General features: G+C 54.1%; 1 protein-coding gene across 1 annotated transcript in view; it reads right to left on the minus strand.

The window, feature by feature from the left end:
- The window catches only part of CTDSPL (CTD small phosphatase like), a 36,877-nt gene extending 10,009 nt beyond the window's left edge, over positions 1-26,868 (minus strand). Inside the window, exon 1 of the mRNA XM_038755704.1 lies at positions 26,648-26,868. Within this exon, the coding sequence (XP_038611632.1) occupies positions 26,648-26,726 (79 nt within the window). The 5' untranslated portion in view covers positions 26,727-26,868. The remainder of the gene's footprint in view (positions 1-26,647) is intronic.
- Between the last annotated feature and the right edge of the window lie 699 nt (positions 26,869-27,567).

A 27,567-nucleotide genomic window follows, 5' to 3' on the forward strand; every position in this document is an offset into this window, starting at 1 on the left:
CCTCACCCGTAAAATGGGGATTCAATTCCCAATCTCCCTCTCCTTTAGACTGGGTCACGTGTGATGCTGGGACTGTGTCCAAACTGTTTATCTTATATAACAATAATAATAATGGCATTTATTAAGCTCTATACTATGTGCAAAGCCCTGTTCTAAGCGCTGGGGAGGTTACAAGGTAATCAGGTTGTCCCACGGGGGGCTCACAGTCTTAATCCCCATTTTACAGGTGAGGTAACTGAGGCCCAGAGAAGTTAAGTGACTTGCCCAAAGTCATACAGCCAACAATTGGCGGAGCTGGGATTTGAAACCCTGACCTCTGACTCCAAAGACCGGGCTCTTTCCACTGAGCCACGACCCCAGTGCTTAATACAGTGCTTGGCACACAGTAAATTCTTATCAAATTCTATCTTTTTTCATTATTATCATCTCCATAATGACCTCCAGAATAACCACGGAAGCCAGGAAGAGAAAGTGGAAGTAACATTTCAGCACTGACTCCCCCAGTTCAATGCTATTGACTGGCATTCTCAAGAGCTTAGTACAGTGCTCTGCATCTAGAAGGTGCTCAATTAATACCACTGACTGACTGATCCTGGCCCCCAGACAACAAGGACTCTCCCAGTGAGACAGCACTGAGCCCATACATGTGCATGTAAGCGCTTAGTACAGTGCTCTGCACACAGTAGGCGCTCAATAAATACGATTGATTGACTGATGTACAGAGCAACTGTCACACAAAGCTCTCTGGGCCTCAATTCCAAGGAAGCTGTACAGAGTAGATAGACAGTAGGTAAACCATGGGTCTGGGAATCAGAAAAGGCTGGGTTCTAATCCCAGCTCCACTATTTCTCTGTTTTGTGACCTTGTGCAAGTCAAGTAACCTCTCTATGCCTCAGTTATCTCAACTGCAAAATCAATCAATCAATCAATCAATCAATCGTATTTATTGAGCTCTTACTGTGTGCAGAGCACTGTACTAAGTGCTTGGGAAGTACAAGTTGATGGGGATTAAGATTAAAATGGGGATTAAAATGGGGATTAAAATGGGGATTAAGACTGTGAGCCCCATGCGGGACATGGACTATTTTCACCCTGATGAGCTTGTATTTATCCCAGTACTTAATACAGTGCCTGGCACTGATTCATTCAATCATATTTATTGAGTGCTTACTGTGTGCACAGCACTGTACTAAGCACTTGGGAAGTACAAATCGGCAACATATAGAGATGGTCCCTACCCAACAACAGGCTCACAGTCTACAAGTCTGGCACTCAGGCGCTTAATACCATAAAAATCCTCAATTTTCTCTGGCTTTGGGGGCAGAATATAAATCTCCTTCCCCTAAACACCGAAAACAATGCCTCTGTGAATATTCCTGATGGCTGGGTCCCCCCACCACCACCTCCCCATTCCCAATTGCTGGGCACCCCCCTCAAAGGAGCATGTTCCCTAGATGGGCAAACCCGAGGATCTTTGAACTCCACAAAGGGGGTTTAAACACTGTATGACGATCCTCCTGGGGCTGAGTCCTGCGGCCGCAATGGGTCCATCAGGCTGGACACAGCCGCTGCTCCCACGGGGCTCATAACCTTAGAGGGAGGCAGAGCAGGAACCCTAGCCCCAACGTACAAATGGGAGACACCCAGGCCTAGAAAGATTAAAATTCCAGCCCAGGGTGACCCAGCAGGCGGGGAAAGCGCTTAGTACAGTGCTCTGCACACAGTAAGCGCTCAATAAATACGATTGATGAAATACGATTGATGATGAAAGAACTGGGACATGAACTCGTGGCTTCCCACTCGCAGTACCAGCTTTCTCCACTAGACGGCGCTGCCCTCGCGGTATCGATGGCGCGTGTTTACCAAATTTCCTCCTCTAAATTTATCACCCAAAGTTCTGCGCAGGTTTTAAACTTCAGCTCATCCCCAATCAATCAATCGTACTTATCGAACATAAACACTGACCAGTCTTGGCGGCTATTTTAAACTGCGGGGCTCAAATCCCTGAATTCACACATCCAAACATTTCCCACACACCTGGATAATGATAATTGTGGTATTTGTTAAGTGCTTACTTTGTGCCAAGCACTGTACTAAGTGCTGGGGTGGATACAAGCAAATCGGGTTGGACACGGTCCCTGTCCCACAGGGTGCTCAGAGTCTCAATCCCCATTTTACAGATGAGGTAACTGAGGCACAAAGAAGTGAAGTGACTTGCCCATGGTCACACAGCAGACAAGTGGCGGGGACAGAATTAGAACCCATGATCTTCTGACTCTCAGGCCTATGCTTTATCCACTATGCCATGCTGGACCTCACAAATGAGGGGTAGGAGTAGCCTAAAGGGCAGTACTCTCTCCCCTTGTTTATGCTGGCTTCCTATCCATTATCTATTTTAATATCTGTCTCCCCTGTAAGATTCTTGTGGTCAGGGATCATGTCTACGAACTCTGTTGTACTTTCCCAACTGCTTAGTACAGTGCTCTGCAGACAGTAAGTGCTCAATAAATACCACTGATTGATTGGTGAGGTTGGCATCCCTTACCCACCCAGGGTGAGGGAGGGTGTTGAGGGCCTCCTCCCCCAAGGACAGCTCCCTGTTCTCTCCCTCAGCCGGAACCCTCCAGTTGGGCTTCCGAGGAACCATGGATGCTGCCATGAATGCATCCAGTTCAGCTGCCCATCCCCTTAAGCCTCCTCAATCAATGGTATTTACTGAGCGCTTACTATGTTCTTTGCACTGTTCTAAGCACTGGGAGAGTACAATACAACCGAATTAGCAGACACGTCCCCTGCCCACAATAGGCTTACAGTCTAGAGGGGGAGACAAATACTAAATAGTGAGCCAAGCAGGCCGAGGGGATCGCAGTGCTGAACGACGGGTCAGATGCAATGCTGGGTGGCGGGTGAACCAGTGCCAACAGTAAACACTCAATAAATACGATTGAATGAATGAATGAATGAATGAACTGCAAGTGTTGCAGGCAGGAGCGTGCAGCCATGCACTCCAGCGGGGCTTTAGGAAGCAGCGTGGCCTTGCAGAAAGAGCCTGGGCCTGGGAATACGGGGACCTGGGTTCTAATCCTGGACTTAACACTTCCTATGTGACCTTGGGCAAGTCACTTCACTTCTCTGGGTGTCAGTTTTCTCCTCTGTAAAATGGGAATTCAATACCTGTTCTGCCGCTGAGTCAGTGAGCCCCTGATGGGACAGGGACAGTGTCTGACTCACCTTGCATCTAGTCCAGGGCTTAAAAACAGAGCTTCGCACATACTAAGTGTTTAACAAATATCACAATCGTTGTAGTTATTTCCCCATGAAAGCTCTCCAGGGGAGATGTATCTCCATGGGGATCTCCCCCACAGCTGAGGGCCTGGAAGAGCACCCTCCCCTCTCAGCCCCACAGCACTTATGTACGGGTCCTTATACCTTGCCATTTCCCCATCTGTAAGATTATTTCTAGGACAGTCTATGCTGTAGACTGTAAAATCCTTGTGGACAGGAATCATGCCTACCAACTCAATCATATGCTACTCTCCCAAACACTTAGTACAGGTCTCTGCACACAATAAGCAATAAATACCATGGAGGTATTGACAGTAAGTGCTCAAAAAATATGAGTGATTGATTGATCTCTGTTCCTGGCCCTACTGGAGGGCCCCTGGGAGAAATGCTCCCTTTCTGGCTGGTGCTCACCCCCTGCATGCCTCCCCCTCCTCCCCATACACGTCTGCCACAGGTTCCTTCCCTTCCCGTGTCCCGCCCCCGGCTGCAGGTTTCCTCCATGCTGCGACCCTGAGATGAATGCATCATTCTTTGCTGCTCCAGGAGGGCCTGACTGTCTGTCTGGAATTCCTCCCGGGACAGCGGTTTGGAACGAGGCTGGGACAGGAAATTCTGTGCAGGCTGGGCATACGTAACATTCCTTTCCCGCCCCAGAGAGCGGCCCACAAACAAACCTTTCTTCCAGTTCAAAAAAGGGGCGAAGGCTGACTGCAGGAGCTTCCCAGCCACATGGCGGCCTGCTGGGATCCAGGCTTCCTGTTGGGAGCAGAGTGAGGCCCCCGCCCAGCTCGGCAGGAACAGCACTCTCCGGGACAGCCGGGACACTCCTGCCCCTTGGATCAGCAACCCTCCCTACCTCCCCAGTCCCGGGCGCTGGAGTGGAGCCCCTGGTGCCCGTGGCCCTGGAAGGACCGGGCACCCCCAGCTTCCCTGGGGGTAAAAATAATAATTGTTAAGCGCTTACTTTATACCAAACACTGTTTTAGGCGCTGGGAGAAATACAAATTAATCAGGATGGATACAGTCCCTGTCCCACATGGGGTTCACACTCTTAATCTCTGTTTTACAGATGAGGTAACTGAGGTCCAGAGAAGTGAAGTGACTGGCCCAACGTCACGCAGCAGACATGTGGCGGAGCCAGGATTAATGGGGCTCCTGGCTTCTGGAGAGGGGGCACCGCCAGAGGGGGGAGGTCGCTGTTTACCAGGCCAGAATCCCCAGGCCACCCTCTCGGGGGAGGGGCTCACCAGTGCTCCGTGGGGGCCACCGAGAGCAGCCCACAGGCCAGGGCCCACTGTGTGGTCCAGCGGGCAGAGTGTGGTGGTGGGAGGCACGAGACCCCAACCCTAATCCCAGCTCAGTCCCTGACCCGCTCTGTGTGTCCTCGGCCAAGTTGCTCTCCCTCTCTGGGCCTCAGTTTCCTCCGCTGTCCTATGCTCTTCCTCTCTAGTAGCCTGCGGGGCCCTCATGGGGGTCAGGGACTGGGCCTGAAGCCATTCAGTGGTTTGGCAGGGTAATCGGTGGCACCTGGAAGGCACTCTACTTACCCCAGCACTTAGCTGGGGGACTTGCATCGCGGAGGTGGAAAAGCTTCCAAACTGAAAGGCGACGGGGGTTAGCGACATCCCACTCTCAACCCCACAGCACTTTATTCATTCATTCATTCAATCGTATTTATTGAGCGCTTACTGTGTGCAGAGCACTGTACTAAGCGCTTGGGAAGTACAAGTTGGCAACATATAGGGACGGTCCCTACCCAACAGCGGGCTCACAGTCTAGAAGATCGACACAAATGAACTGGGAAATATTCCTTACAACAAAGCCAGGCCCGTTTCTGGGAGACACGGTCCGGGCACAGCTATCGAAGCTGGAGTGGCGGGGTACACAACCGCAAGGGGCCCACACACTCCAGCTAGCCAGGAGGGCTTCTGCAACTCCCCAAAACACCCCAGTGATTCTGCTTACCTTCTCAGACCAATGAGAAGAGAACAAGCCCCATAAGCCTCTTCTAAAAAATACCTAAACCCTCTGGGTGGGAAGGAGGGAGGCCGTCCCTCTGTCTCCGGACAGACCCTCCCTGACCCAGTCTAGGCGGACAAGGGCTTACCCCATTATTTCTGAGTTAAAGATGGTGATAGCGGTATGTATTAAGGGCTTACTAGGTGGCCTGCAATGTGGTAGATATAAGATAATCAGATCATCAACAGTCCCAGAGTGGGCTTGGCGTCTACAAGTGAGAAGGGACAGGTACTGTATCACCATTTTATAAAAGAGGAAACCAAGGCCCAAGGCGATTAAATAGCCTTGTCCAGGGTCACCCAGCTGACAAGTGGTAGATCCAAGACTAATAACAATAATGATAATAATAATAGTGGTATCTGTTGAAGACTTACTATATGCCAGGCACTGTATTAAGCGCTGGGGTAGATACAAGGTAATAAGATTGGACACAGTCCCTGTCCCACATGGGGCTCATAATCTTAAACCCCGTTTGATAGATGAGGTAACTGAGGCACAGAGAAGTGAAGTGACTTGCCCTAGGCCACACAGCAGACAAGTGGCAGAGTTGGGATTAGAACCCAGGTCCTTCTGATTCCCAGGCCTGTGCTCTATCCACTAGGCCATGGTGCTTCACAGATTCCCAATTCCCAGTTCGATCAGGCCTCGCTGCCGCCTGAAGGGGCAATTCCACCTTAAAATCGGACCCAGCACATTGTCCCCGGGGTTCCGCTACTAGAGAAACAAAAAGGGAAGCTTGTTAAAGAGCAACGGCAGATTGGGGATCCCTGGACGGGACCCCAAATCTCATCGGCGTCACCTGGGACATCTCAGAGAGAGAGAGATGTGTGCCTCTCGCAGGGGTTCCCGGTGGAGGCCCGGGCTCTTGAGAATGCAGTCGTACTCCTGAGGATTTTAACCTAATTAATGTCGATAATGAGCTTTACAAATACGAGCCATTTTGTCAACAGATGCTGCGCTCATAAATACCGATGCACTCGCAGAGGGGGGGAGACTGGTCTCCGCAGAGAGACCGCCTGGGCTTTCTGTTCACAAAGCCAGACTAGGCGGCCACACTGCATCTGTGGCCCCGGTGGGAATAGGGCCAGCGGTGGCGAAATGCCGGGGGGTGGGGGTGAGGGGGGCTGTGTTTGTGTGTGGTGTGGGGGGAGGGCACACATGCAGCATAACAAAGGCTGGGGGCAGTGTCATCAACAAATGCAAAGGTCAACAACTCTCTAACCCAGCCATAGGCGGTGGGGGCGGGCTCATTCAATCGTATTTATTGAGCGCTTACTGTGTGCAGAGCACTGTACTAAGTGCTTAAAAAGTACAATTCGGCGAGGGTGGGGGCAGGGAGCAAGAGAGAGCGAGTACCTGCAAGCATGGGGCCAGGAAACCAGAAGACCTGACTGTAATCTAGGCTCCACCAATTACTTGCTGCGTGACCTTGGGCAGCAGCACTTTGCTTCCCTGTGCCTCAGTTCCCTTATCTGTAAAATGGGGATTCAGTACCTGTTCTCCCTCCTACTTATTAGACTGTGAGCCCCATGTGGGACAGGGACTATGTCTGACCTGATTATCTTTAATCTATCCCAGAGCTTAGACAAGTGCTTAACACACATTAAGCACTTAAATACCATAGTTACTATGGGTATTATTATTTACTGAATCTCTGTGGTGGGCAGAGCATTGTACTAAGCACTTGGGAGAGTGCAATAAAGTTAGCAGATTCAGTGCTTGGCACATAGTAAGTGCTTAACAAATACCATCATTATCATTATTATTCCCTGCCCTCGAGGATCATAGAGTCCCCAGTGTATAGAACACTGTATTTAGTGCTTGGGAGAGTACAAAAGACAGGATCCCTGCCCTCAAGGAGGTTACAGTCCACTAAGTGCAGAGGATGGTATTAAAGAGCTCGGGAGAATACAACAGAGTAGACACTCAAGGAGGTAGGGGAGGTGGGGAGGGCTGTATGGGTGAAGTGGGGAGGCAAACACTGGCAGGAGGAAAGAGAGATGGTGGGGATGTAATCAGTGTGTTCAGAAGAGCTCCAGGTGACTGAGTACATTAAGTGTGTAGTTGGCAATCAAGAACTGGGGTGGTAGTGGCTGGGGGGCCACTGACTTTACTGGGGCTCTGCTACGAAAGTTCTGTAGGCAGCCACACAGGACGCCATCCCTTCAGGGATGTGTGAATGAGTGTGTGTGTGTGTGTGTGTGTGTGTGTGTGCGCGCGCGCGCGTGTGTGTATAACACATGTGCATGCGTGCATGTAGGGGGAGAGCTAGGATTAGAACCCAAATCCTGTGATCCCCAGCCCTGGGCTCTTTCCACTAGGTCGCGTTGCTTCTCTAAAGGGGGAACAGGGCCAGGCGAGGCCTGTCTTCAGGCAAGATGGGCATGTGAATAGCTGAATAAATGTGAGCTGCCTTTGGTCAGACAAGAAGAGATGCTTTAACAGGGCACTATCTCCCAGAAAGTTCCTCGGTGACTCCTGGGGAAGTCTTCACAGGCCAGCCAGGAGTCCTGGGTGAGCACCGGCCGCCATCTGCTGACGGCCAGTCGTGTGCTGACGACTGAGTCATCTCTGCTGGGGGGTCAGGGCCAGCCCCCAGTTCCTGTGAACGTGGGCCGAGACTTGGAAAGTTCCTGGGGTGCCCAAGCCCACACCCCAGTAACCCAATATAGACCATTCAACATCTGTGACTACCCTCCAGTGATCTAACATATACCATCCATCCGACAGTCCCGCCTCTCCCCTCTCCAGCCCTGACTCTCCCCCAGTGATCCGGCACGTTCCACCCAACAGTCCCGACTCTTCCCAGTGACCCACTACAGACTATCCAACACCACTGATTCTCCCCAGTGACTCAGAATGGACCAACCAACACCCCTAACTCAGTTGTGTGCCCTCTGAACACTCTCAGATTTCAATTACACAGCTCAGGGACCAGAAAATGGTGGGAAATTCCCCAGCAGACTCCAATGCCCAAGCCCCATCCCCACCTTAGGACCCTCATTTGGGAGAGGATATGATGGACGCTAGGACTGCAGTGGGCTGGTCTGTTGGCGGGTCCCGGGCCCTGCTGCCACCCTTCATCCTTCCTCCAGCAGCTCCTTCAAACATCCAAGCCAGTCCACATTGGACTAAATGCTACCAGACAGCAGACGGGAAGGGGGTTGCTCCGCTTGCACTGTCCTCTCCCGAACACCTGGTACAGAACTCTGCCCGGAGGCGATGCCCAGTACCTAACCCAGATGGACTGATTCCGGGCCTGGCGTCCAAGAGGATGGCTCCGAGGCCCCCTGAGATCAGGGGCGGATGTCAACAGGAGGGCAGCCTCCAGCCAACCTGCCATCTCCGTCCACCTTCGGCGGGGAAGGGGTGTGCCTTGGCCATCGTGACTTCCGCTCCACCTGCACCCCGAGGGGGCAGAGCAAGGATGAAAGGAGGGTAACACTGGGAGGTCTGGGCCGGCCTGGCAGCATCCCCCCCCGACACAGAAGGCCAAGCCAAGATGACCAATGTCCCCTGTGCCACAGCCCCGACCCCTCTCTCCATCACGAGGAGCCTGGAAAATGCACATCACGGAGCCACCGCTGCCGTCTCAGCCATTTCCGGGTGCCGCGTGCCATGTGGGCGGGCGGCCACCCTCCACGCTGGAAGATCTGTGCCCGGAAACGTGGAGCGTCTCCTAGCAACACTCCAGCGGCAGCTCCCCACCTTGGCCCCCAGCTTACTGGAGAAGCCACCGATACCGGTCATTGGGGGCTCGAAGGAATTGGGGAGTTGGGCCCTCTCTTCCAGCCCGGCCCCAGTGGCCCAGCCCCTGCTGAGAAGCGCACCTTGCCCCACCTGACCTCGGGAGGATGACCTGGACATGTGAGGGGCTCGTTATCGCATCCTCCCCCCCAGACCAGGCCAACCTGGACTGGCTGCCTCAGTTGCCAGGCAAAAGCCCAACAGGCCTATAGGTTGCCCTTGGCTGCCAGGGGGCCCCTCCATCAGTGGCTTAGCTTCGCTGAAAGGGTCAGGGATGAAACAAGGGCTAATGAGAAAGGTTTTTTATCTTTGTTTTTTAATTGTATTTGTTAAGCGTTTACTACGTGCCAGGCACTGTACTAAGCACTGGGTTAGATACAAGCTAATAATGTTGGGACACAGTCCGAGTCCCACATGAGGCCCACGGTCAATCCCCATTTTCCAGATGAGGTAACTGAGGCCCAGAGAAGTGAACTGACTTGCTTAATGGCACACAACAGAGAGTGGTGAAGCCGGGATTATAACCTTCTTACTCCCAGGCCCAGGCTCTAGCCACTAGACCACACTGCTTCTCAATGTTGGATTCATTATTGGCAGAGCTGCCTGGGGCTCGGGGAAGACACAGGGTACCACTCTCCATGTGAGTATGAAGTGGCCAAAAATGCCACCCCATCGACCCTTCGGCCCACCCAAGCACAGTCAGCATGAGAAGCTTCTCCCCGTCCACCCAGCCATCCCTCCCCTCTGTCGACCAGCCTCACAGGTTAAGCGCCTACTGTGTGCACAGCAACATCCGCAACACGTGCGAGAGCCCAGCAGCGGTCCTGCCCTCCACAGGCTCACAGTCTAATGGGGAGGTCAGATAGGCACGGCTGGGCAATGACTGGTGGGAGCAGGCGGGAGGATGAGGAGGGAACCCCCTCAGGGAGTAGGGGGGAGGATGGAAACTCAAAAACATCCCAGAATCGGAATTGACGCCGGCTACTACTCTTAGACACACATCACACTTGCCCGGCCAGCAGAGCATGGGATTGGCCCGAGTTGAAGGCACGGACTAAACACATACCCCCCAACCCCATTCCGACCCTTAACAGGAAACTGGACATCATCACCACGGCCCCAACTCACTGAAGAGTCAAAGGTCACACTCACAGGTCAGAGCGAAAACTAGAGGGAACAGTGACCCTTGGCTGGAAATGAAGGGGAGGCTGGAAGGACTGGGGAGAGATTCTGAGACTGCTAGAAGAATCCTGTCTTCTGTCGGGGAAGGATGGACACAAGGAACTGCACTCCGGCTCTCAGCCCAGGAGCCAGCTGAAGGGCCTGGTCATTTTGCAACCTTCCCCAGTAGGGGGATGCTGCCCCCTCAATTCCCATGGCCCCACACACTCCCAGCCCAGACTGCCTGCCACGTGGCTTCGGTTCCCAAGCTGACCCTGGCCACCCCCCAGCTCAACAGTAATCTACCGGGGGTCCCAGGAGAGTGTCGCTTGGGACCACCCAGAAAGCCGCAAGTCCACCCGGCCGCCTGTCGGCACCGGCCTCAACCGGACATTCTGGGCTTCGGTCACCTCTCCCGCTGATGGACGCTTTGCTTCCCCTCTGAGGCAGGAAGTGAAGGCTGCCTCGGCTGACCCCGCCCGCTCAGCTCTGCGTGGGCGTCCACCACGGCTGACGAGGGCCGGCCTGGATGAACCGGCTGGTGCCCCTGCCTTCTATTTACCGCAGCCACAGACGAACAAAGAAATCCTCCCTGGACAGGTGCCCAGTCACTTCACGAATGGTGGTAGAGGCGGCCCTACGTCTCGGGCTTACACTTGCTCCCAGCGAACGGGGAGAAAGAACAGCCCCAAGACAAGCAAGCTGCATCCTCCCTCCTTCCCAAGCACTGCAGTCTCACTTCACGCCTACCCTCGATCCCTGGAGAGAGCAGCTGAGCAATTACTTTGCTATGGTTTTAAATCCATCAGTGACATTTATTGAGCACTTACTGTATGAAGAGTACTGTACTGAATGCTTGGGAGAGCCCAATAGAGTAAGATAAAGATCGGCCCTGCCCCTTACCTGCCACCCCATGGTTGGCAGTCCCCTCGGGGTGCTCCGCCTGCGGAAGGTAGGCGGGTGGCTGCAAGCCTTCTTTCTCAGCTTCCACCTTGTCTTTCCTGGGTTTGCTCCACCCTGGGAACCTCTGCTCTCCACAGGTCACGCTGCTGCACCTCTATCTTCGAATCCGGGGTTCTGGGCTGGGAAGGGTTGGGGGAGGGTCCCGGGAGGCCTCAGACTGACAGGGGAAAGTCTCCGGGAGCCACGGGCTGTGCAGGGGGGAAAGAGAGGGTCCTGGACAGCATGGTATAGTGGATACAGCACGTGTCTGGAAGTCTGAAGGTCAAGGGTTTTAGTCCTGTCTCCACCACTTGTCAGCTGTGTGACCTTGAGCAAGTCGCATTACTTCTCTGTGCCTCAGTTACCTCACCTGTAAAATAGGGATTGAGACTCTGCGCCCCACGTGGGGCAGGGACTGTGTCCAACTCGATTTTTTTTAATGGCATTTGTTACGCACTTACTATGTGCAAAGCACTGTTCTAAGCGCTGGGGAGGTTACAAGGTGATCAGGTTGTCCCCCGGGGGAATAACAGTCTTAATCCCCATTTTACAGATGAGATAACTGAGGCACAGAGAAGTGAAGTGACTTGCCTGAAGTCACACAGCTGACAACTGGCAGAGCCGGGATTAGAACCCATGACCTAATAATAATAAAGATGGCATTTATTAAGCGCTTATTATGTGTAAAGCACTGTTCTAAGCGCTGGGGAGGTTACAAGGTGATCAGGTTGTCCCCCAGGGGGCTCACAGTCTTAATCCCCATTTTACAGATGAGGTAACTGAGGCTCAGAGAAGTTAAGTGACTTGCCCAAGGTCACACAGCAGACATGTGGCGGAGAACCCATGACCTCTGACTCCAAAGCCCGTGCTCTTTCCACTGAGCCACGCTGCTTTCTGAGGCTCAGAGAAGTTAAGTGATTTGCCCAGTCACACGGCTGACAATTGGCAGAGCCGGCATTTGAACCCATGACCCCTGATTCCCAAGCCCGGGCTCTTTCCATTAAGCCACGTTGCTTCTCTGTTGGATGTGTTGGAACCACTCCAGCGCTTAGTACAGTGCCTGGCACACAGTAAGCGCTTAACAAATAACATCATCATCACCGTGGAGCTACAGGCTGGGGAGTAACAAGAGGGTCTCGGGAAGCACTGGGGAGGCACGGGGTGCGGTGGGTACGGACCACTCGGTCACCGGCGACGCCCCCGGGTCCTCCAACCCTGCCCTGGGCCTCCGCGGCGGCGGAGGCGTCTCAAAGGCTCGGCCCCCCTGGGGGCGGGGCGAGAGGGGCCCCCGTGGCCAGGCCCGCCCCCCACCCCGGGGGCCCGACCGGGGCCTCGGGGAAACGCACGGTACTGGGAGTCACGAGACTCGGGATCCGGGCCCAGCTCCGAGCCCTCCCCCTACACCCGGGCTGGGTGACCTTGGGCAAAACACCCACCCTCTCGGGGCTTCGCTTCCCCGCTCCGTACAACGCCAGGGTGAGACGGGGCCCTGCCGTCCCTCCCTCTTCCCCTGGGGGCCCCGGGTGGACAAGGATACTGTCCGGTGTGATTGTAGTGTAGTTGTAATTTCTAGACTGTGAGCCCATTGTTGCCTACGTGTTGCCGACTTGTACTTCCCAAGTGCTTAGTAGTGCTCGGCACACAGTGTGCGCTCAATAAATGCGATTGAATGAAGGAATGAATAGTGTATCAGCCCCAGGGCTCGGAACACACAGCCAGAGCAAAATAATAATAATAATAATAATAATAGTATTTAAGAGCTTACTATGTGCCATGCACTGTACTATGCGCTGGGGTGGACACGAGCAAATCGGGTTGGACACTGTCCCTGTCCCAAAGGGGCTCACAGTCTTGATCCCCATTTTACAGATGAGGTAACTGATAACCAGAGAATTGAAGTCATTTGCCCAAGGTCACACAGACACGTGGTGGAGTCAGGATTTGAACCCATGACCTCCTGGCTCCCAGGCCTGTGCTCTATCCTCCTGCCTTCAGGACATCTCCATCTGGATGTCTGCCCGCCACCTAAAACTCAATATGTCCAAGACTGAACTCCTTATCTTCCCTCCCAAACCCTGCCCTCTCCCTGACTTTCCCGTCACTGTAGACGGCACTACCATCCTTCCCGACTCACAAGGCCGCAACCTTGGTGTCATCCTCGACTCCGCTCTCTCGTTCACCCCTCATATCCAAGCCGTCACCAAAACCTGCCGGTCTCACCTCCGTAACATTGCCGAGATCCGCCCTTTCCTCTCCATCCAAACCGCTACCCTGCTGGTTCAATCTCTCATCCTATCCCGACTGGATTACTGCATCAGCCTCCTCTCTGATCTCCCATCCTCCTTTCTCTCCCCACTTCAGTCTATACTTCACGCTGCTGCCCGGATCATCTTGGTGCAGAAACGCTCTGGGCATGTTACTCCCCTCCTCAAAAATCTCCAGTGGCTGCCAGTCAACCTACGCATCAGGCAAAAACTCCTCACTCTCGGCTTCAAGGCTGTCCATCACCTCGCCCCCTCCTACCTCACCTCCCTTCTCTCCTTCTCCAGCCCAGCCCGCACTCTCTGCCGCTAACCTCCTCACTGTACCTCATTCTCACCTGTTCCGCCGTCTTCCCCCTGGCCTGGAATGCCCTCCCTCTGCACATCTGCCAAGCTAGCTCTCTTCCTCCCTTCAAAGCCCTACTGAGAGCTCACCTCCTTCAGGAGGCCTTCCCAGACTGAGCCCCCTTTTTCCTCTCCTCCTCCCCATCCCCCTGCCCTACCTCCTTCCCTTCCCCACAGCACCTGTATATATGTTTGTACAGATTTATTACTCTATTTATTTTACTTGTACATATTTACTATTCTATTTATTTTGTTAATGATGTGCATCTAGCTTTATTTCTATTTATTTTGATGACTTGACACCTGTCCACATGTTTTGTTGTCTGTCTCCCCCTTCTAGACTGTGAGCCCGTTGTTGGGTAGGGACCGTCTCTGTATGTTGCCAACTTGTACTTCCCAAGCGCTTAGTACAGTGCTCTGCACACAGTAAGTGCTCAATAAATATGATTGAACGAATGAATGAATACACCACACTGCTTAAAGAAATGCCTCCTTTATGCATAATAATGAATGCTCCCTGATGCATTCTGGTTTGCAGGCTGAAATGCAGACCTCTCCCCAGGTCCAAACACACAGGGAACAGGTGCTTCTCACCTCCAAGGCCCAGAGGAAGAGGAAAAGTACATCCTTGAGAACTGTAATATCCAGAAGGGCAGGGCTGTGTGTCTAATTCCATTTGATGATCCCAAGCACTATCCACTTGACCGTAAACTCCTCAGGGCAGAGAAATTGTCTACCAATCCCATCAATCAATTATATTTATTGAAAGCACTTGGGAGAGTACAATATAACAACAGAGCAGACACATTCCCTGTCCACAACGAGCTTACAGTCTAGAGGGGGAGACAGACATTAATATAAATCAAAAAATTACAGATAGGGACATAAGTGCTGTGAGGCTGGGTGGGGGGAGTAGGTCAACGTGATGCAGAACGGAGTGGATGATAAGCAAAAGAGGGCTTAATCAGGGAAAGCTTCTTGGAGGAGATGTGCCTTCAATACGGCTTTGAAGCAGGCGGGGGCGAGGGGGGAGTAGAAGAATTGTCTGTCAGAAACGAAAAGGGAGGGCGTTCCAGGTCAGAGGCAGGACGTGGGCAAGAGGTCGGCACTTGGATGAGATCGAGGTACAGTGAGTAGGTTGGCATTTGAGGAGCGAAATATGTGGGCTGGGTTGTACTAGGAGAGCAGCGAGGTGAGGTGGGGGGGGCAAGGGAATTGAGAGCTTTAAAGTTGACAGTAAACAAGTTTCTGTTTCTGTTTGAGATTACTAAGCCCTTTAGTACTTTCCCAAGCACTTAGTACAGTGTTCTGCACACAGGAAGTCCTCACTTCATACCACTGATTGATTGATTACACTGCACAGCACATTGCACACACTTGAGTACAGCACATAGATTAGAAGCTGATTCATCACTCCTCTCCCACTACACCTTGGCTTGCACACTTTGCTCCGATCAAGCCAATTTGCACTCTGTACCTCCCTCTAGTCTCTCTCACCTCTTAATAAATAATAATAATTGTGGTATTTGTTAAATGCGCACTATATGCTAGGCACTGTGCTAAGCTCTGGGATGGATACAAGCAAATCAATCAATCAATCAATCGTATTTATTGACTGCTTACTGTGTGCAGAGCACTGTACTAAGCGCTTGGGAAGTACAGGTCGGCAACACATAGAGACAGTCCCTACCCAACAGTGGGCTCACAGTCTAGAAGGGGACATCTAGATGTCTAGACATCTAGAAGGGGACATCTAGATGTCTAGACATCTAGAAGGGGACATCAAAATCAGGTTGGACACAGTCCCTGTCCCACATGGGACACGCAGTCTCAATCCTCATTTTACAGATGAGGTAACAGGCCCGGGGAAGTCAAGTGACTTGCCCATGGTCACACAGCAGACAAGTGGCAGAGCCAGGATTAGAACCCATGATCTCCTGACTCCTAGGCCTGAGTTCTATCCACTTCACCATGCTGCTTCTCTACCTCACACCCTCCCCTCGGTCTGCAGCTCCCTCCCTCTCCCCACCTTCAAAGCCCTTCTGAGATGACATCTCCTACAAGACGCCTTCCTTGACTAACTGCTCATCTCCCTACCCTATTTCCCCTCCCACTGACACTCCAGTACTTCTGTGTCACCTAAACTCTTGGGTTCTGCCCTTTATACTCTGCTGCTCATTTTTAACGTCTGTCTCTTTGCTTAGACTGTAAACTCCTTGAGGGCAGGGATCTTGTCTGCTAAATACTGTACTCAGCACACTGAACACCCAATAAATACTACTGGTCGGTGGATCCGGAAGGATTCAGCTTGGGGAGGACGCTCAATCCTCTCACTAACTGGTCCATCCATGGCTTCTCAACCCAACCCCTCCCCTTCCGCATGATGCCACCCATCGCCAGCTGGAACCCGTGCTTGTAGGACGGGCCCCATTTTGCTACCAGTCAGTCAACTGTATTTACTGAGCACTTACTGTGTGCAGAGCACTGAACAAAGTGCTTGGGAAGAGTACAATAGAACAATATTCCCCACCCACAATAAGTCTAGAGGACTGCCGTGGCCCGACTGTCTGATCCCACCCATCCACCGCACACGCCCCAGAAGACACTGATGCGTGCCAACACAAAGGTAGCCTTAACGTGGGCTCTAGAGGCTTTGCCCAGATAGAGGGGTTTGGGGTCAGTTCTTGATGACCATCAATCAATCAATGATAATTACTGAGTGCTTACTGTGTGTAGAGTACTGTAAACATTTGGGAGAGTAAAGTATAACAGAGGTCATTAAATCAATCTTATTTATTGAGCATTTTCTGTGCGTACAGCACTGTACTTAGCCCTTGGGAGAGTACAAATAACAATAAACAGACACACTCCCTGCCCACAATGAACTTACAGTCTAGAGGGAGTGATGGGCAATACAAGTAAATAAATTACAGACATGTACATAAGTGCTGTGGGGCTGGAAAGGGGGGATGAATAAAGGGAACAATTCAGGGTGAAGGAGAACGCAGTGGGAGAAAAGGAAAGAAGGGCTTAGTCAAGGAAAGCTTCTTGGAGGAGAGGTGCCTTTAATAAGGTTTTGAAGGGGGGGAGAGAAGTGCTAGGCATGTTCCCTGCCCACAACATGCTTCCAGTGTAGGTAGAAAACTGAACCCTTGCTGAGCTTGCTCCTTGGCCACCCCTCCACCAGCAGGGAGTGGCCAGAAGAGCCTCTGCCCAACTGTGGCCAGAGGGCTGGGGGGCTGGGCAGTGGGGCAGTGGGGGGGGGGGGGGGGCCCTAGACTGGGGGGACACTTGATACTTACCACTGCTTGGCCTCTCACAGGTTGGCAAACCTTGCCGGAACCTGGCACCAATTGCCCCAGCAGACCCCACCAGACTGAAGGCGGCCTGTGGCCCCCATCCACTAAATAGTAAGCTCCTTAAGGGCTGGGATCTTGTCTACTAATTCTGTTGTATTTTTCCAAGAGCTCACTACAGCGCTCCCTCCCAAGCTCTCAATACAGCGCTCTGCATACAGTAAGCGCTCAATAAATATGACTCACTGACTGACAGAAGACTGTCAACTCCTTGTGGGCAGGGAGCATTCCTACTAACTCTTTTGGACTCCCCCAAGTGCTCAATACCATGCTCTGCACAGAGGAGACTGGACACTCCTCGAGGGCATGGATTGTGTCTACTAACTCTATTGCTCTCTCCCAAGCTCTCAGTACATCACTCTGCACATAGTAGTCAATAAGCTCTTGGAGGGCAGACAAGTCTAACATCATACTCTCCGAAGCACTTAGCACAGTGCTCTGTACACAGCAAGTGCTCAATAAACACCACTGATTGAGGGCATCCCACAGCCCCCACGTGGGCGAGGGCCTGCTGCCCATGTCCAGACCTGAGCCAGGGGCCACACATTCTGGACCAGCTCCCCCAAAAGTGAACCAGGTGTCTAAGTCCAGGGGATGGCAGGCCAATCCCGGGATCCGGGCCTGACGGAGATGTGAACGGTACAACGGCGGCGGTAGCGGAGCAGGCCACCTTGAACGAGCAGCGATCGGCCGCTCCTTGGGTAGGAAGGCCACCGGGGAGACCCGCTAGCCAACTCTACCAGCTGGAAATGGCAGTCTAAAGCTCAGAAAGCCAGACTCCAACCCACATCTTAAGAGCTCTTTTTTTCAAAATGATATTTGTTAAGTGCTTACTATGTGCCAGGCACTCTACTAATCGCTGGGGTAGATACAAGCTGGTCAGTTTGTACACGGTCCCTGCCCCACCTTGGGCTAAGTTAATTCCCATTTTTCGAATGAGGCGACTGAGGCACGGAGGAGTGATTTGCCCAAGGTCACACAGCAGACAAGTGGCAGAGCCAGGATTAGAACCCAGATCCTTCAGAGTCCCAAGCCTGGGTTCTATTCACTAGGCTATGCTGCTTCTTGGGAATGCGAGCCATAACTGGTCATCAAGACCTTCCTTCAAATTGGGAGAGCTGTGATACCCGGACCTCGCCGGTGAGTTCGCAGGAGGCCCCTCTGGCAACTCCCAGGACAAAAGCAGCCTTTCAATCCTGAACCTGCCACGCCAAAGCCAGGGGCGGCAGGCCGGGGTCCGCATCGGCGACTCCGATTTCATGGAATTCTCAGCCCTTCCATCCTCAGAAAAATGCCACATTCCCGAGTAAGGCTGACAGCAGCTGCTAGGAACTCAGTCACTTATGTAATGTGATTTCAGGGACCAAAAAATATTTGCCAAATCTATATTTTAAAGAAGCATTAAAAATGTATCCAGATTGATCTTCTAAAAAGCAGGGATCTTGTTGAAAAGGGGGGTCTCAGCTAGAACATTTGCTATTCACTCTGAGCTATTTTTAGAGAGTTATTCCTGCAAATTTATTGAAATTCAAATGTTGGGGAGGACAAGCCAGGAATGATTCTGGAGAAGGATGTTTGAAATGTTTATTAAGACTTCAGTATCATGCAAGAAGATCTCTTTGCTATCTTTTTCTGAATGACATTGGCTCTCCCTGCCTCTTGAGCCTGGGAGCACCAGGTAGGACAAGGACTGAGACCCGTCTGGTGGACCAGGATCAACCCCGATACTCAGCCATCAATCAGTCAATCAGGTCTGCTTATTGAGCTCTTATTCCATGAAGAGCACTGTACTGAGCGCTTGGGAGAGTTCAATAGCATAAGCAGACATCATCCCCACCCTCGAGGAGCTTACAGTCTAGCGGGGAAGAGCATTTATTTATTGAGACCTGTGTGAAGAGCACTGTACTAAGTGCTTGGGAAAGTACAATATAATGGAGACATTCCCTGCCCACAATGAGTTTATAGTCTAGAGAGACTGATAGTCAAGCGCTGCACAAAGTGCTCAATAAACACGACAGATCAATCCCACTAGTTGACAGAACGAATTACCAATAGGGTGAAGCGACAGGGCGAACAGATATGGACCTGAGTGGAAGGGGGGATGAGGAGGGGGCAAGTGCCCAAGCGCCGAGGCAAGGAGGTAGTGCTGAACTAGCAGTTGTGGGGGGAAACAGGGTGGGGAGAGGATTCCACAGGAAACCCAGGCGAGCAGCGGGAGCCGCGTCGCCTCCCATCATCCCACAGTAACAACAAAAGCCTCTTCCGGCTTTTAGAGGAGGCCTTTCGGAACTCGGGTTGCGATTTCCCGGTCACTCGGCCGGGCTCCTGAAACAAACGTCTTGGGTCTAGGAAGGACACAGGCGGGCACTGCCTCTTGCTGGCCACACACTCGCCGGGACATTAGTGACAGGAAGTGGGCCAGGGGTCTGTCTGCCCCCCGACACCAGGCCGAGCCCAGGGGATCCCCACCCCTGGGCCTATTCCGGTCAAGAGGGCCGAATCTTGCCCCCATTAACCTGGGGACTTAGTGCCTACTGGGTGCAGAGCACTGTAATAATAATAATGATTATGGTATTTGTTAAGTGCTTACTATGAGCCAAGCACTGTTCTGCTGTACTGTAAAGTGCCAAGCACTGTACTGAGCGCTTGGGAGGGTATGCCAGAATTAGTAGAATCAATCCCTGTACTCGAGGAGCTTCCATTCCACAGTGGGAGACGGGTGCTGAAATCATTCACAGACAGGAGGAAGGAGGAGGGAGTGAATGCTGAAGTAACTGGGGTGAACGCAAGCTCTGTGGGAGGCTGGAAGGACAGCCCTCCCACAATCAATCCATCAATCAATCCCATGCTATTTATTGGGTACTTATTCTGCACAAGGCACTGTACTCAGTGCTTGGGAGAGTACAATGCAGTAGAGTTGGTAGATATGATCCCTGTTTGTCATGGTATTTACTGAGTGCTTAATCTGTGTCGAGCACTGTACTAAGTACTTGGGAGGGTACCAAGTAATGATGGTCCTGAAAAAGGCCCTAACCCAGGCCTCCCTTCATAACCTGCTCTTAATCCCTCCCAACTCTTGCAGAGACTCTTGCCACCCCTCTCCCACCCTACCGCATTCGGGGCTCATCTGAGAAGGGAACCCAACACCCCGTCGATCGACTGGTCCATTCGGCTTGCACACTCCGTGATCCCTCACATACTCACGTCAATCTTCTGGCATGCCGGCGAGCAGAGGCCAGAGCTATCATTCCCACTCCCTGGCGGGGAGGCTGAGGCCCAGAGAGGGTGAGGTTTTGATCCCGTCACACGGCACACAGAGAGAGTGATCCGGCCATCACCCGGTGCCCAGAAATCGTCTTCATCACCTTGGCATCTGTTTGGCACTTACTACGTAGCAAGCACCATGCTAAGCTTCCGTTACCTCATCTGTAAAATGGGAATTAAGACTGTGAGCCCCATGTGGCACAGGGACTGTGTCCAACCCGATTAACCTGTATGTATCCCAGTGCTTAGAATAGTGCTTCTCAAACAGTAAGCGCTTATTTTACCCCTCTCCCCACAGGGCATGGGGACCAGGCAGGCGGGGTCGTCAATGGCCTAACACCAGAACCCCCGATCCTTGGTGCGGATGGGGCTGCGGCAGTTCCCCCTGCTCTCCCTTCCCCCGTCCGTTCTCTCCCCACTGCTAATCCTTGCTTCTTTCCCACTTCGTCCCAGCTCGCACGTTCTGCTCCTCTCAAGACCAGCTACTCCCTGGGTCTCGCTCTCATTCCTCTCGCCACTGACCTCCTGCTCATGCCCCTCCTCCTGCCCTTAGCTCCCTCCCCTTTTACAACTGGGCGATCGCCGCTCTCCCATCTTTGAGACCCTTCTGAAAACACATCTCCTCCAGGAAGACTTATTCTCACTTCTCCCCACCCTGTTCCACCTTGCCTGCCGCTTCAGGACTTGGGCATCACCTACGCGATTACTCGCCCCCCCCCTTCCTTTCACCCACTCACCCACCACAGCATTTATGCTCCTATTTTTGTAGTAACCGTATTTATTCAGCAATTACTGTGTGCACAGCACTGTACTAAGTGCTGGGGAAGAATACATACAAGAGTATTCCTTTACACTCTACAGCTTCTTTTTGCCCATTATTTATTTCCATGCCTGTCTCCCCAGCCAGAGGGTAAGCTCCCTGAGGGCAGGGATCGCATCTACTAATTCTTTCGTACTCTCCCAAGCCCTCAGTACTGCCCTGTGCACACAGTAAATTGTCAGCTCCTGGAGGGCAGGGATCGTGTCCACTACCGCTACTATACTCTCTCAAGCACTCAGTACAGTGCTCTTCATACAGAAGAATGTCAGGTTCTCAAAGACAGGGATTGTGTCTACAGACTCTACTGTATTCTCCCAAGCACTCATCACAGTGCTTTACACACAGCAGACTGACAGCTCCTCGTGGGCAGGGATTATTACATCTACTAACACAATCAAGCCATCGTATTTATTGAGTGCTTACTGTGTACAGAGCACTGTACTACGAGCTTGGGAAAGTACAAAACAGCAATAGAACAGGCACACTCCCTTCCCAAAATGAGTTTACAGCGCAACCGTTTTGTCCTGTCCCAAATGCTCGGCTTGATACCCGCTGCTGATGAAGCCGGGGCTCCAGAGACCAGTTTGGCCCCAGCTTCCATCCGGGGCAGAGGGGCCAGCATGGGAACTTCCGAGTGCCAACTGGCCACAGACACGAGGAAGAGGATTCAGCCTGCACTTTGCCCCATACTTCTGCCCAGTCCAATTTGATTATTGCACAAACCCGAACGTCCACTGCTGACAAAACCTCTGTCTGATCAAGGATGGGGAAACCCATTTCCAAGAGGAGGGAAACCACCTCAATTCCCCAGCCCTTGTTCTGCACAGGTCATCGCTCCTCTGAGGTCAGCTCCCCTAATGGGGGGTGGGGGTGCCGGGGGCTGGGGCTGCCCACTCCTGGGGCCACAGAGACGCCAAAGGTGGCATGGGCAAGCCTCAGCCACCTGCACAGTCGGAGCTTCTGGAAGCGTCTGCCACGGGCCACAGTGGCGACAGAGGGCACGTGCCGGCCCCAGGCAATTTCAGGCTAAATGCTCTTCTGACCCACTGAAGAAAAAGACTGAATGAACTACACTGTTCAGGCAAAAAAAGCCCAGCTCTAGGACTCAGGAGATCTGAGGTTTAGTCCCAGCTCTGCCACTGGCCTGATGGTGACCTTGACCAAAGTTCTTAACATCTCTATGCCTCACTTTCCTCACCTATAAAACTGTGAGCCCCATGTAGGACTGGGACTGTGCCTAATCTGATTATTCTGTATTTACCTTAGTAGAGTGAGGCTAAATATCACATTATTATTGTTATTTTTATTATTATAATTAAGCAAGCACAACACTATCACCTGACTTCACCTAAACTTCACCTGACAAAGCTGTGCAGAGACCAGACTAAGTGGAAACCATAAGCCATCACCTGTGTGAGAGAGGTTAGGCTGCAGGTTCCCGAAATAAGGAGACCACCCGGGACACCTGTTTTCAATTTCCTGACCCAGAAGTTCTCACACAGACTGTGGGACCCAGGCCTCCCAAAGGGTCCCAGTCTCGCAGTGACCAAGATGTACGCCAGGCCGACCGCCTTGCCCTCGATGGAAATGCAACTGTGCCCGAAATGTGCAGAGAGGAGCAACCCTTCCTTGTTGAGGGAGACGTTGCAGTGGTCGGTTGGGTTCACCTCCAGTGGCGTCTGGTAATAGCAAGGCTAACTTGAGACCGATAGCCCTGGCCATATTGGGCCACACAGAAATGCTGTCTGTCCCCTCCGGGAGTCTATCAGTGAGGGGTGTCCCTCTCTAGCGGAACTCTCCCCCACCTACTTAGCCTTGCTCATCTCCCATTACAGCCCAGCCCGCACACTTTGCTCTCCTAATTCCAACCTACTCACTGTACCTCCAGCTCGTCTATCTCATCGCCAACCCCTCGCCCACATCCTTCGTCTGGCTTGGGACTCCCTCCCGCTTCATATACGCCAAACCACTACTATTTCCCACCTTCTCCTACAATCACCTCTCCTCCAAAATGCTTTCCCTGACAACCCTTCATTTCCCCATCTTATTCGCCACCACCCCCACCATACCGCATTTGGGTTGGTAACCCCTTAAACAGTTTGTTACTCACCCTTACCCCCAGCTCTACGGCGCTTATGTACATATCCTGACACCTTACTGCTATCCCTACATGTGATATATTCTATCTCCCCCTGAGTCTGCAAGCTCCTTTAAGACAGGGATCATGTCTACCAACTCTACTGTGCTCTTCCAAGCGCTTAGTACCATTGATTGAGCACTTATTGTGACAGAGCACTGTCCTAAGCACTTGGAAGAGTACAGTGACACTTGTAGACACTTTCACTGCCCTCGGGGAGCTTACAACCTAAAGAGACATTAAAATAAATTACAGGAAAGGGAAACAACAGAATTTAAAAATATGTACAGTGCTACGGGATAAGGACCCAAGTGTGTGAGCAATGCAGAAGGGAGGGAGGATCGAGGGGGGAGATGAGAGGTCAATCAGGGAAGGCTTCCTTAAGGAGACATGATTTTAAGAGGGCTCTGAAGATGGGGAAGGTGGTGGTATGTCATATATGAAGAGGGAGGGAGTTCAAGGGAGGAGGGAAGGTGTGAGCCCAGAGTCCCATGCTGTGTCGGCATGATTGATGTCTGCACCGCCTTGAGATAATTTAGACTCACAGCTCAGGTGATGCGTGTGACAAGGAATTATGAACTGTGGCTCCATCTTAAGAGGGTGAACTGAGAGACCTGCACAAAGTCATCAGGCATGACGATACCGGTTCCACTCTAACTCGAGTCCAAGCACTGTGCTGAGTGCAGGGCTGGAAACTGGAGCATGAGATCACACATGGTCCCTGCCCTACATGGGGATCAGGGGCCAAGAGGAAGAAAGGGCATTACCCCCATTTCACATATGACAAAACTGAGACCCGAAGAAGTAAAGTGACTTGACCCAAGTCACGCAGAAGCCAGTTGGTGGAGGAAGGGACTCAAACCCTCGGGGGGGGGGGGGTTTCTCCTGTCCTGCCCCCAAACACGAGCTCTTTCCCCCAGGCCCAGAGTGAGGAGTTTCTCTCAACCATACTCTCCTGTGGTGGAGAGTATGGTTCTCCTCTTCTCTCTCCTGTGGTGGAGAAGATTTAATAATTAACTCGACACTTGGAGGTACAAAACCAGCCAGGGGTAAAGCAACTGCTGACGATTTTCCCAATGGAGAGAAAGGCTAAGGTAAGAAAAGGGCCCAGAAATGGTGGTGTTGGGTGCGGGGCCGCCGGGGAGGCTGATCTCAGTAGAAATGTGAGGAAATCAGCTGCTCCAAAGGGAGGTAGGAAGGATCGGCCAGCAGGTACGATTTGAAAACAGGCCCATCTGTCTCCGAGCTCGAACTGGGGCGGCTCAGGACCTAAGATCCTTGGGAACAATCCCTCCAGCCCAGGCTCTCTCCCCTCCTTCCCCGACTACCCATCCCTCAGGGCCCTCCAAGCCAGGCCTCCCCACCCGCCTCTCCGGTTGGCACCGCGTGTCTGCCTCCTGAGCACGCTCTGCTCACGTCTCACCGACAGGCCCCAACAGGGCCGCACGGTTCGGCGTGGGTGGGACCCTGCAGCGGGGAGGCCCGCGGACGAGCTCAGAACCACACACACACACATACACACACACACACACACACACACACACAAACACGCACCCCCCCTGGCAGGAGCAAAGGGTCGTGAGAGCAGCGTCCGCCAACGTTTTCCATCGGAAACACACCGGAAACCGGGCTGCGCTTCGGCAGCAGAAACGTGGTCGGGTGGGAGCTAGGGAACAGTGTTTACTGTACATTGCGAACCGTTCTCTTCCCGCAGGCAGAAGAGGGCACGGAGCGTGAGGCCCAACCCCACCATGGCCTAGGAAGTGGCAGAAGCCGGGGGCTCCCGAGGAGTTGCGGGGAAGCTCATGGGGCCGGACAGTCCGAGCTCTCCGCGGGCCATGACAGGAGGTGGACGACGGGCGTCACGTTGGAGGAAACGGGGGTGTGGGGGGGAGTGTCTGCTATCTAGGGTTTTCACACGGTCCCACTAGTCTTCCCCCGGAAGAGGGTGATAGGGTGACCGCCAGTAGACGCCTATGTGTCCGTCAAAGGCCGGGGGTGTCCGCTGAAGGCCTGGCTGGGGTCCTTCGTGAGGCGTCGGGGACCGTGCCGGTTGTCACTGGACGTGGAGCCCGGGGGGCGGAAGAGGGAAAGAATTCAGGAGGAGCGGGGCTGAGTGACGGGGCAGGAGGGGTAACCGGTTCACAACTTCATCTCACAGCCTCATCCCGGACACTTGGAAGGGGCTGGGAGTTCAGTAAGCGTAGAGTGGGGAGAGAAGGAAAAGACAGGGTCCATCCTGGCGGGAACCTGGACACCCGTCACCCCAGACGGGCACCGGGCCGCCACGCCGGGGACAGAGACACTTCGGCCTGGTCCAAGCAAAAGTCAAGTCAGGCCTGCTAGGGCAGGGGGTGCCTTGAGGGACGAACAACTGTGCCCAAACAACTCCCTGTGGCGCCCCACAACAACTGCATCCCCACAGTTGTACCCACACAACTCCCGGCGATTCTCCGCAAGTCTACAACTGTGTCCCACAACGCCCATCCCACCGGCCCAATCCCAACGCGGTCCCACAGCTGTGCCTCGCAATTTCCGACGTGCCCACAACTTCCAAGGTGCTCCCACCGCTCGGCTCGCACAACTCCCACCGTGCCCCCAAAACTCCCCTCACCCATCTGTTCGCCGCAGGAGGGGTGATTTGAGGGGGCCGTACGAGGTCCCGGGTGCCAACCCGGACCCCAGGCACACGAAGGTTGGGGCTTGGAGGGCGGGCAACACATTCCGCCCTGGTAGGACCCTACAAAGTGAGAAGGGGGATGGGTTCTAGGAGAGTGAGTCTCGGGGTGCCGGGCTGGCCCCTCCCTGGGCTCGAGGACTGCCCCGGCTCACCCCGTGCCAGGCCCGGGGAGGGGGTGGGCAGACCCCCCGGGAAGCACGGGCCGGGCTGTGGGCAGGCCTCCAACCGCGACCCCCTTGGATGGTCACCGGGCAGGGGGAAGCGGACGACAGCGGGCGGAGGAGAGGAAGGGTCACTTCGCGGGGCTCCGGAGGAGGAGGAGGAGTACAGTGCAAGCGCTTAGTCCAGTGCTCTATCCTACTTATTTTATTTTATTTTATTGGTATGTTTGGTTCTGTTCTCTGTCTCCCCCTTTTAGACTGTGAGCCCACTGTTGGGTAGGGACTGTCTCTATGTGATGCCAATTTGTACTTCCCAAGCGCTTAGTACAGTGCTCTGCACATAGTAAGCGCTCAATAAATACGATTGATTGATTGATTGATTGCTCTGCACACAGTAAGCGCTCAATAAATAGGATTGATGATGATGATCCCGACCCCCGGGGAGCGGGAGGGCGGTCCGGGCGCTTACCTTTCTCGGGGGCTCCGGGGGGCAGGGCCTCGTCCTCCTTGGGGTTGGTCACCTGGGTGATAACGGACGGGGTGTCCATGGGCCCGGCCGGGCGCGGCGGCCGCGGGCCCGGGGGCTCCGGGGGGCCGGGGTCGCTGGGGGGGGGCCGCCCTCCTGCAAGCCCCCGAGGGGCGGCTGCCTGCCCGGGCCCGAGGAGGAGGAGGAGGAGACGCCGCCGCCGCCGCCGCCACCGCCTCCTCCTCGTCACCATGAAGCCCGGGCCGGGCCGGGCCGGGCCGGGCCGCCCGCCGGCGGGGGAGGAGGAGGAGGAGGAGGACGGAGAGAGGGGGCGAGCGGGGGGAGGGAGGGGGCGGGGCCGCTCCGGGAGCCCGCCGCCGCCGCCGCCGCCGCCGCCGCCCTCTCCTCCTCCTCCTCCTCCCGCCCCGCTAAAGGGGCTGAGGGGGCGGCGGGGAGCGACACCGAGCCGACCCTTCCCGCCTCAGGCCGCCGCCGCCGCCGCCGCCTCCTCCTCTTCCTCCCCCTCCTCCCCCTCAGGCGGCCCCTCCCCCACCCCCGGGCCCCGCCCCTCCCCCGCTGGGAGGTTTCCAACATGGAGGCGGAGGCGGCGCCGGCGGCAGGAGCCTCGTCAACATGGGCGGGGGGGGGGGGGGAGGAGGAAAGGGGCGGAGCCGGCCCGGGCCTGTGGAACACCGCCCGGGGGGGGGCGCGGGCGCGAGGCGGGGGGGGGCGCGCGCGAGGCAGTGGGGGGGGCGCGCGCGAGGCGGGAGGGGGCGAGCGCGAGGCGGGGGGGGCGCGCGCGAGGCGGGAGGGGCGCGCGCGAGGCGGGGAGGGGGGAGCGCGCGAGGCGGGGGAGGCGCGCGAGGCGGGGGGGGGCGCGCGAGGCGGGGGGGGCGCGCGCGAGGCGGGAGGGGCGCGCGCGA

This window comes from Tachyglossus aculeatus, chromosome 13 (assembly GCF_015852505.1).
Source record: "Tachyglossus aculeatus isolate mTacAcu1 chromosome 13, mTacAcu1.pri, whole genome shotgun sequence".
Classification (NCBI taxonomy): Eukaryota; Metazoa; Chordata; class Mammalia; order Monotremata; family Tachyglossidae; genus Tachyglossus; species Tachyglossus aculeatus.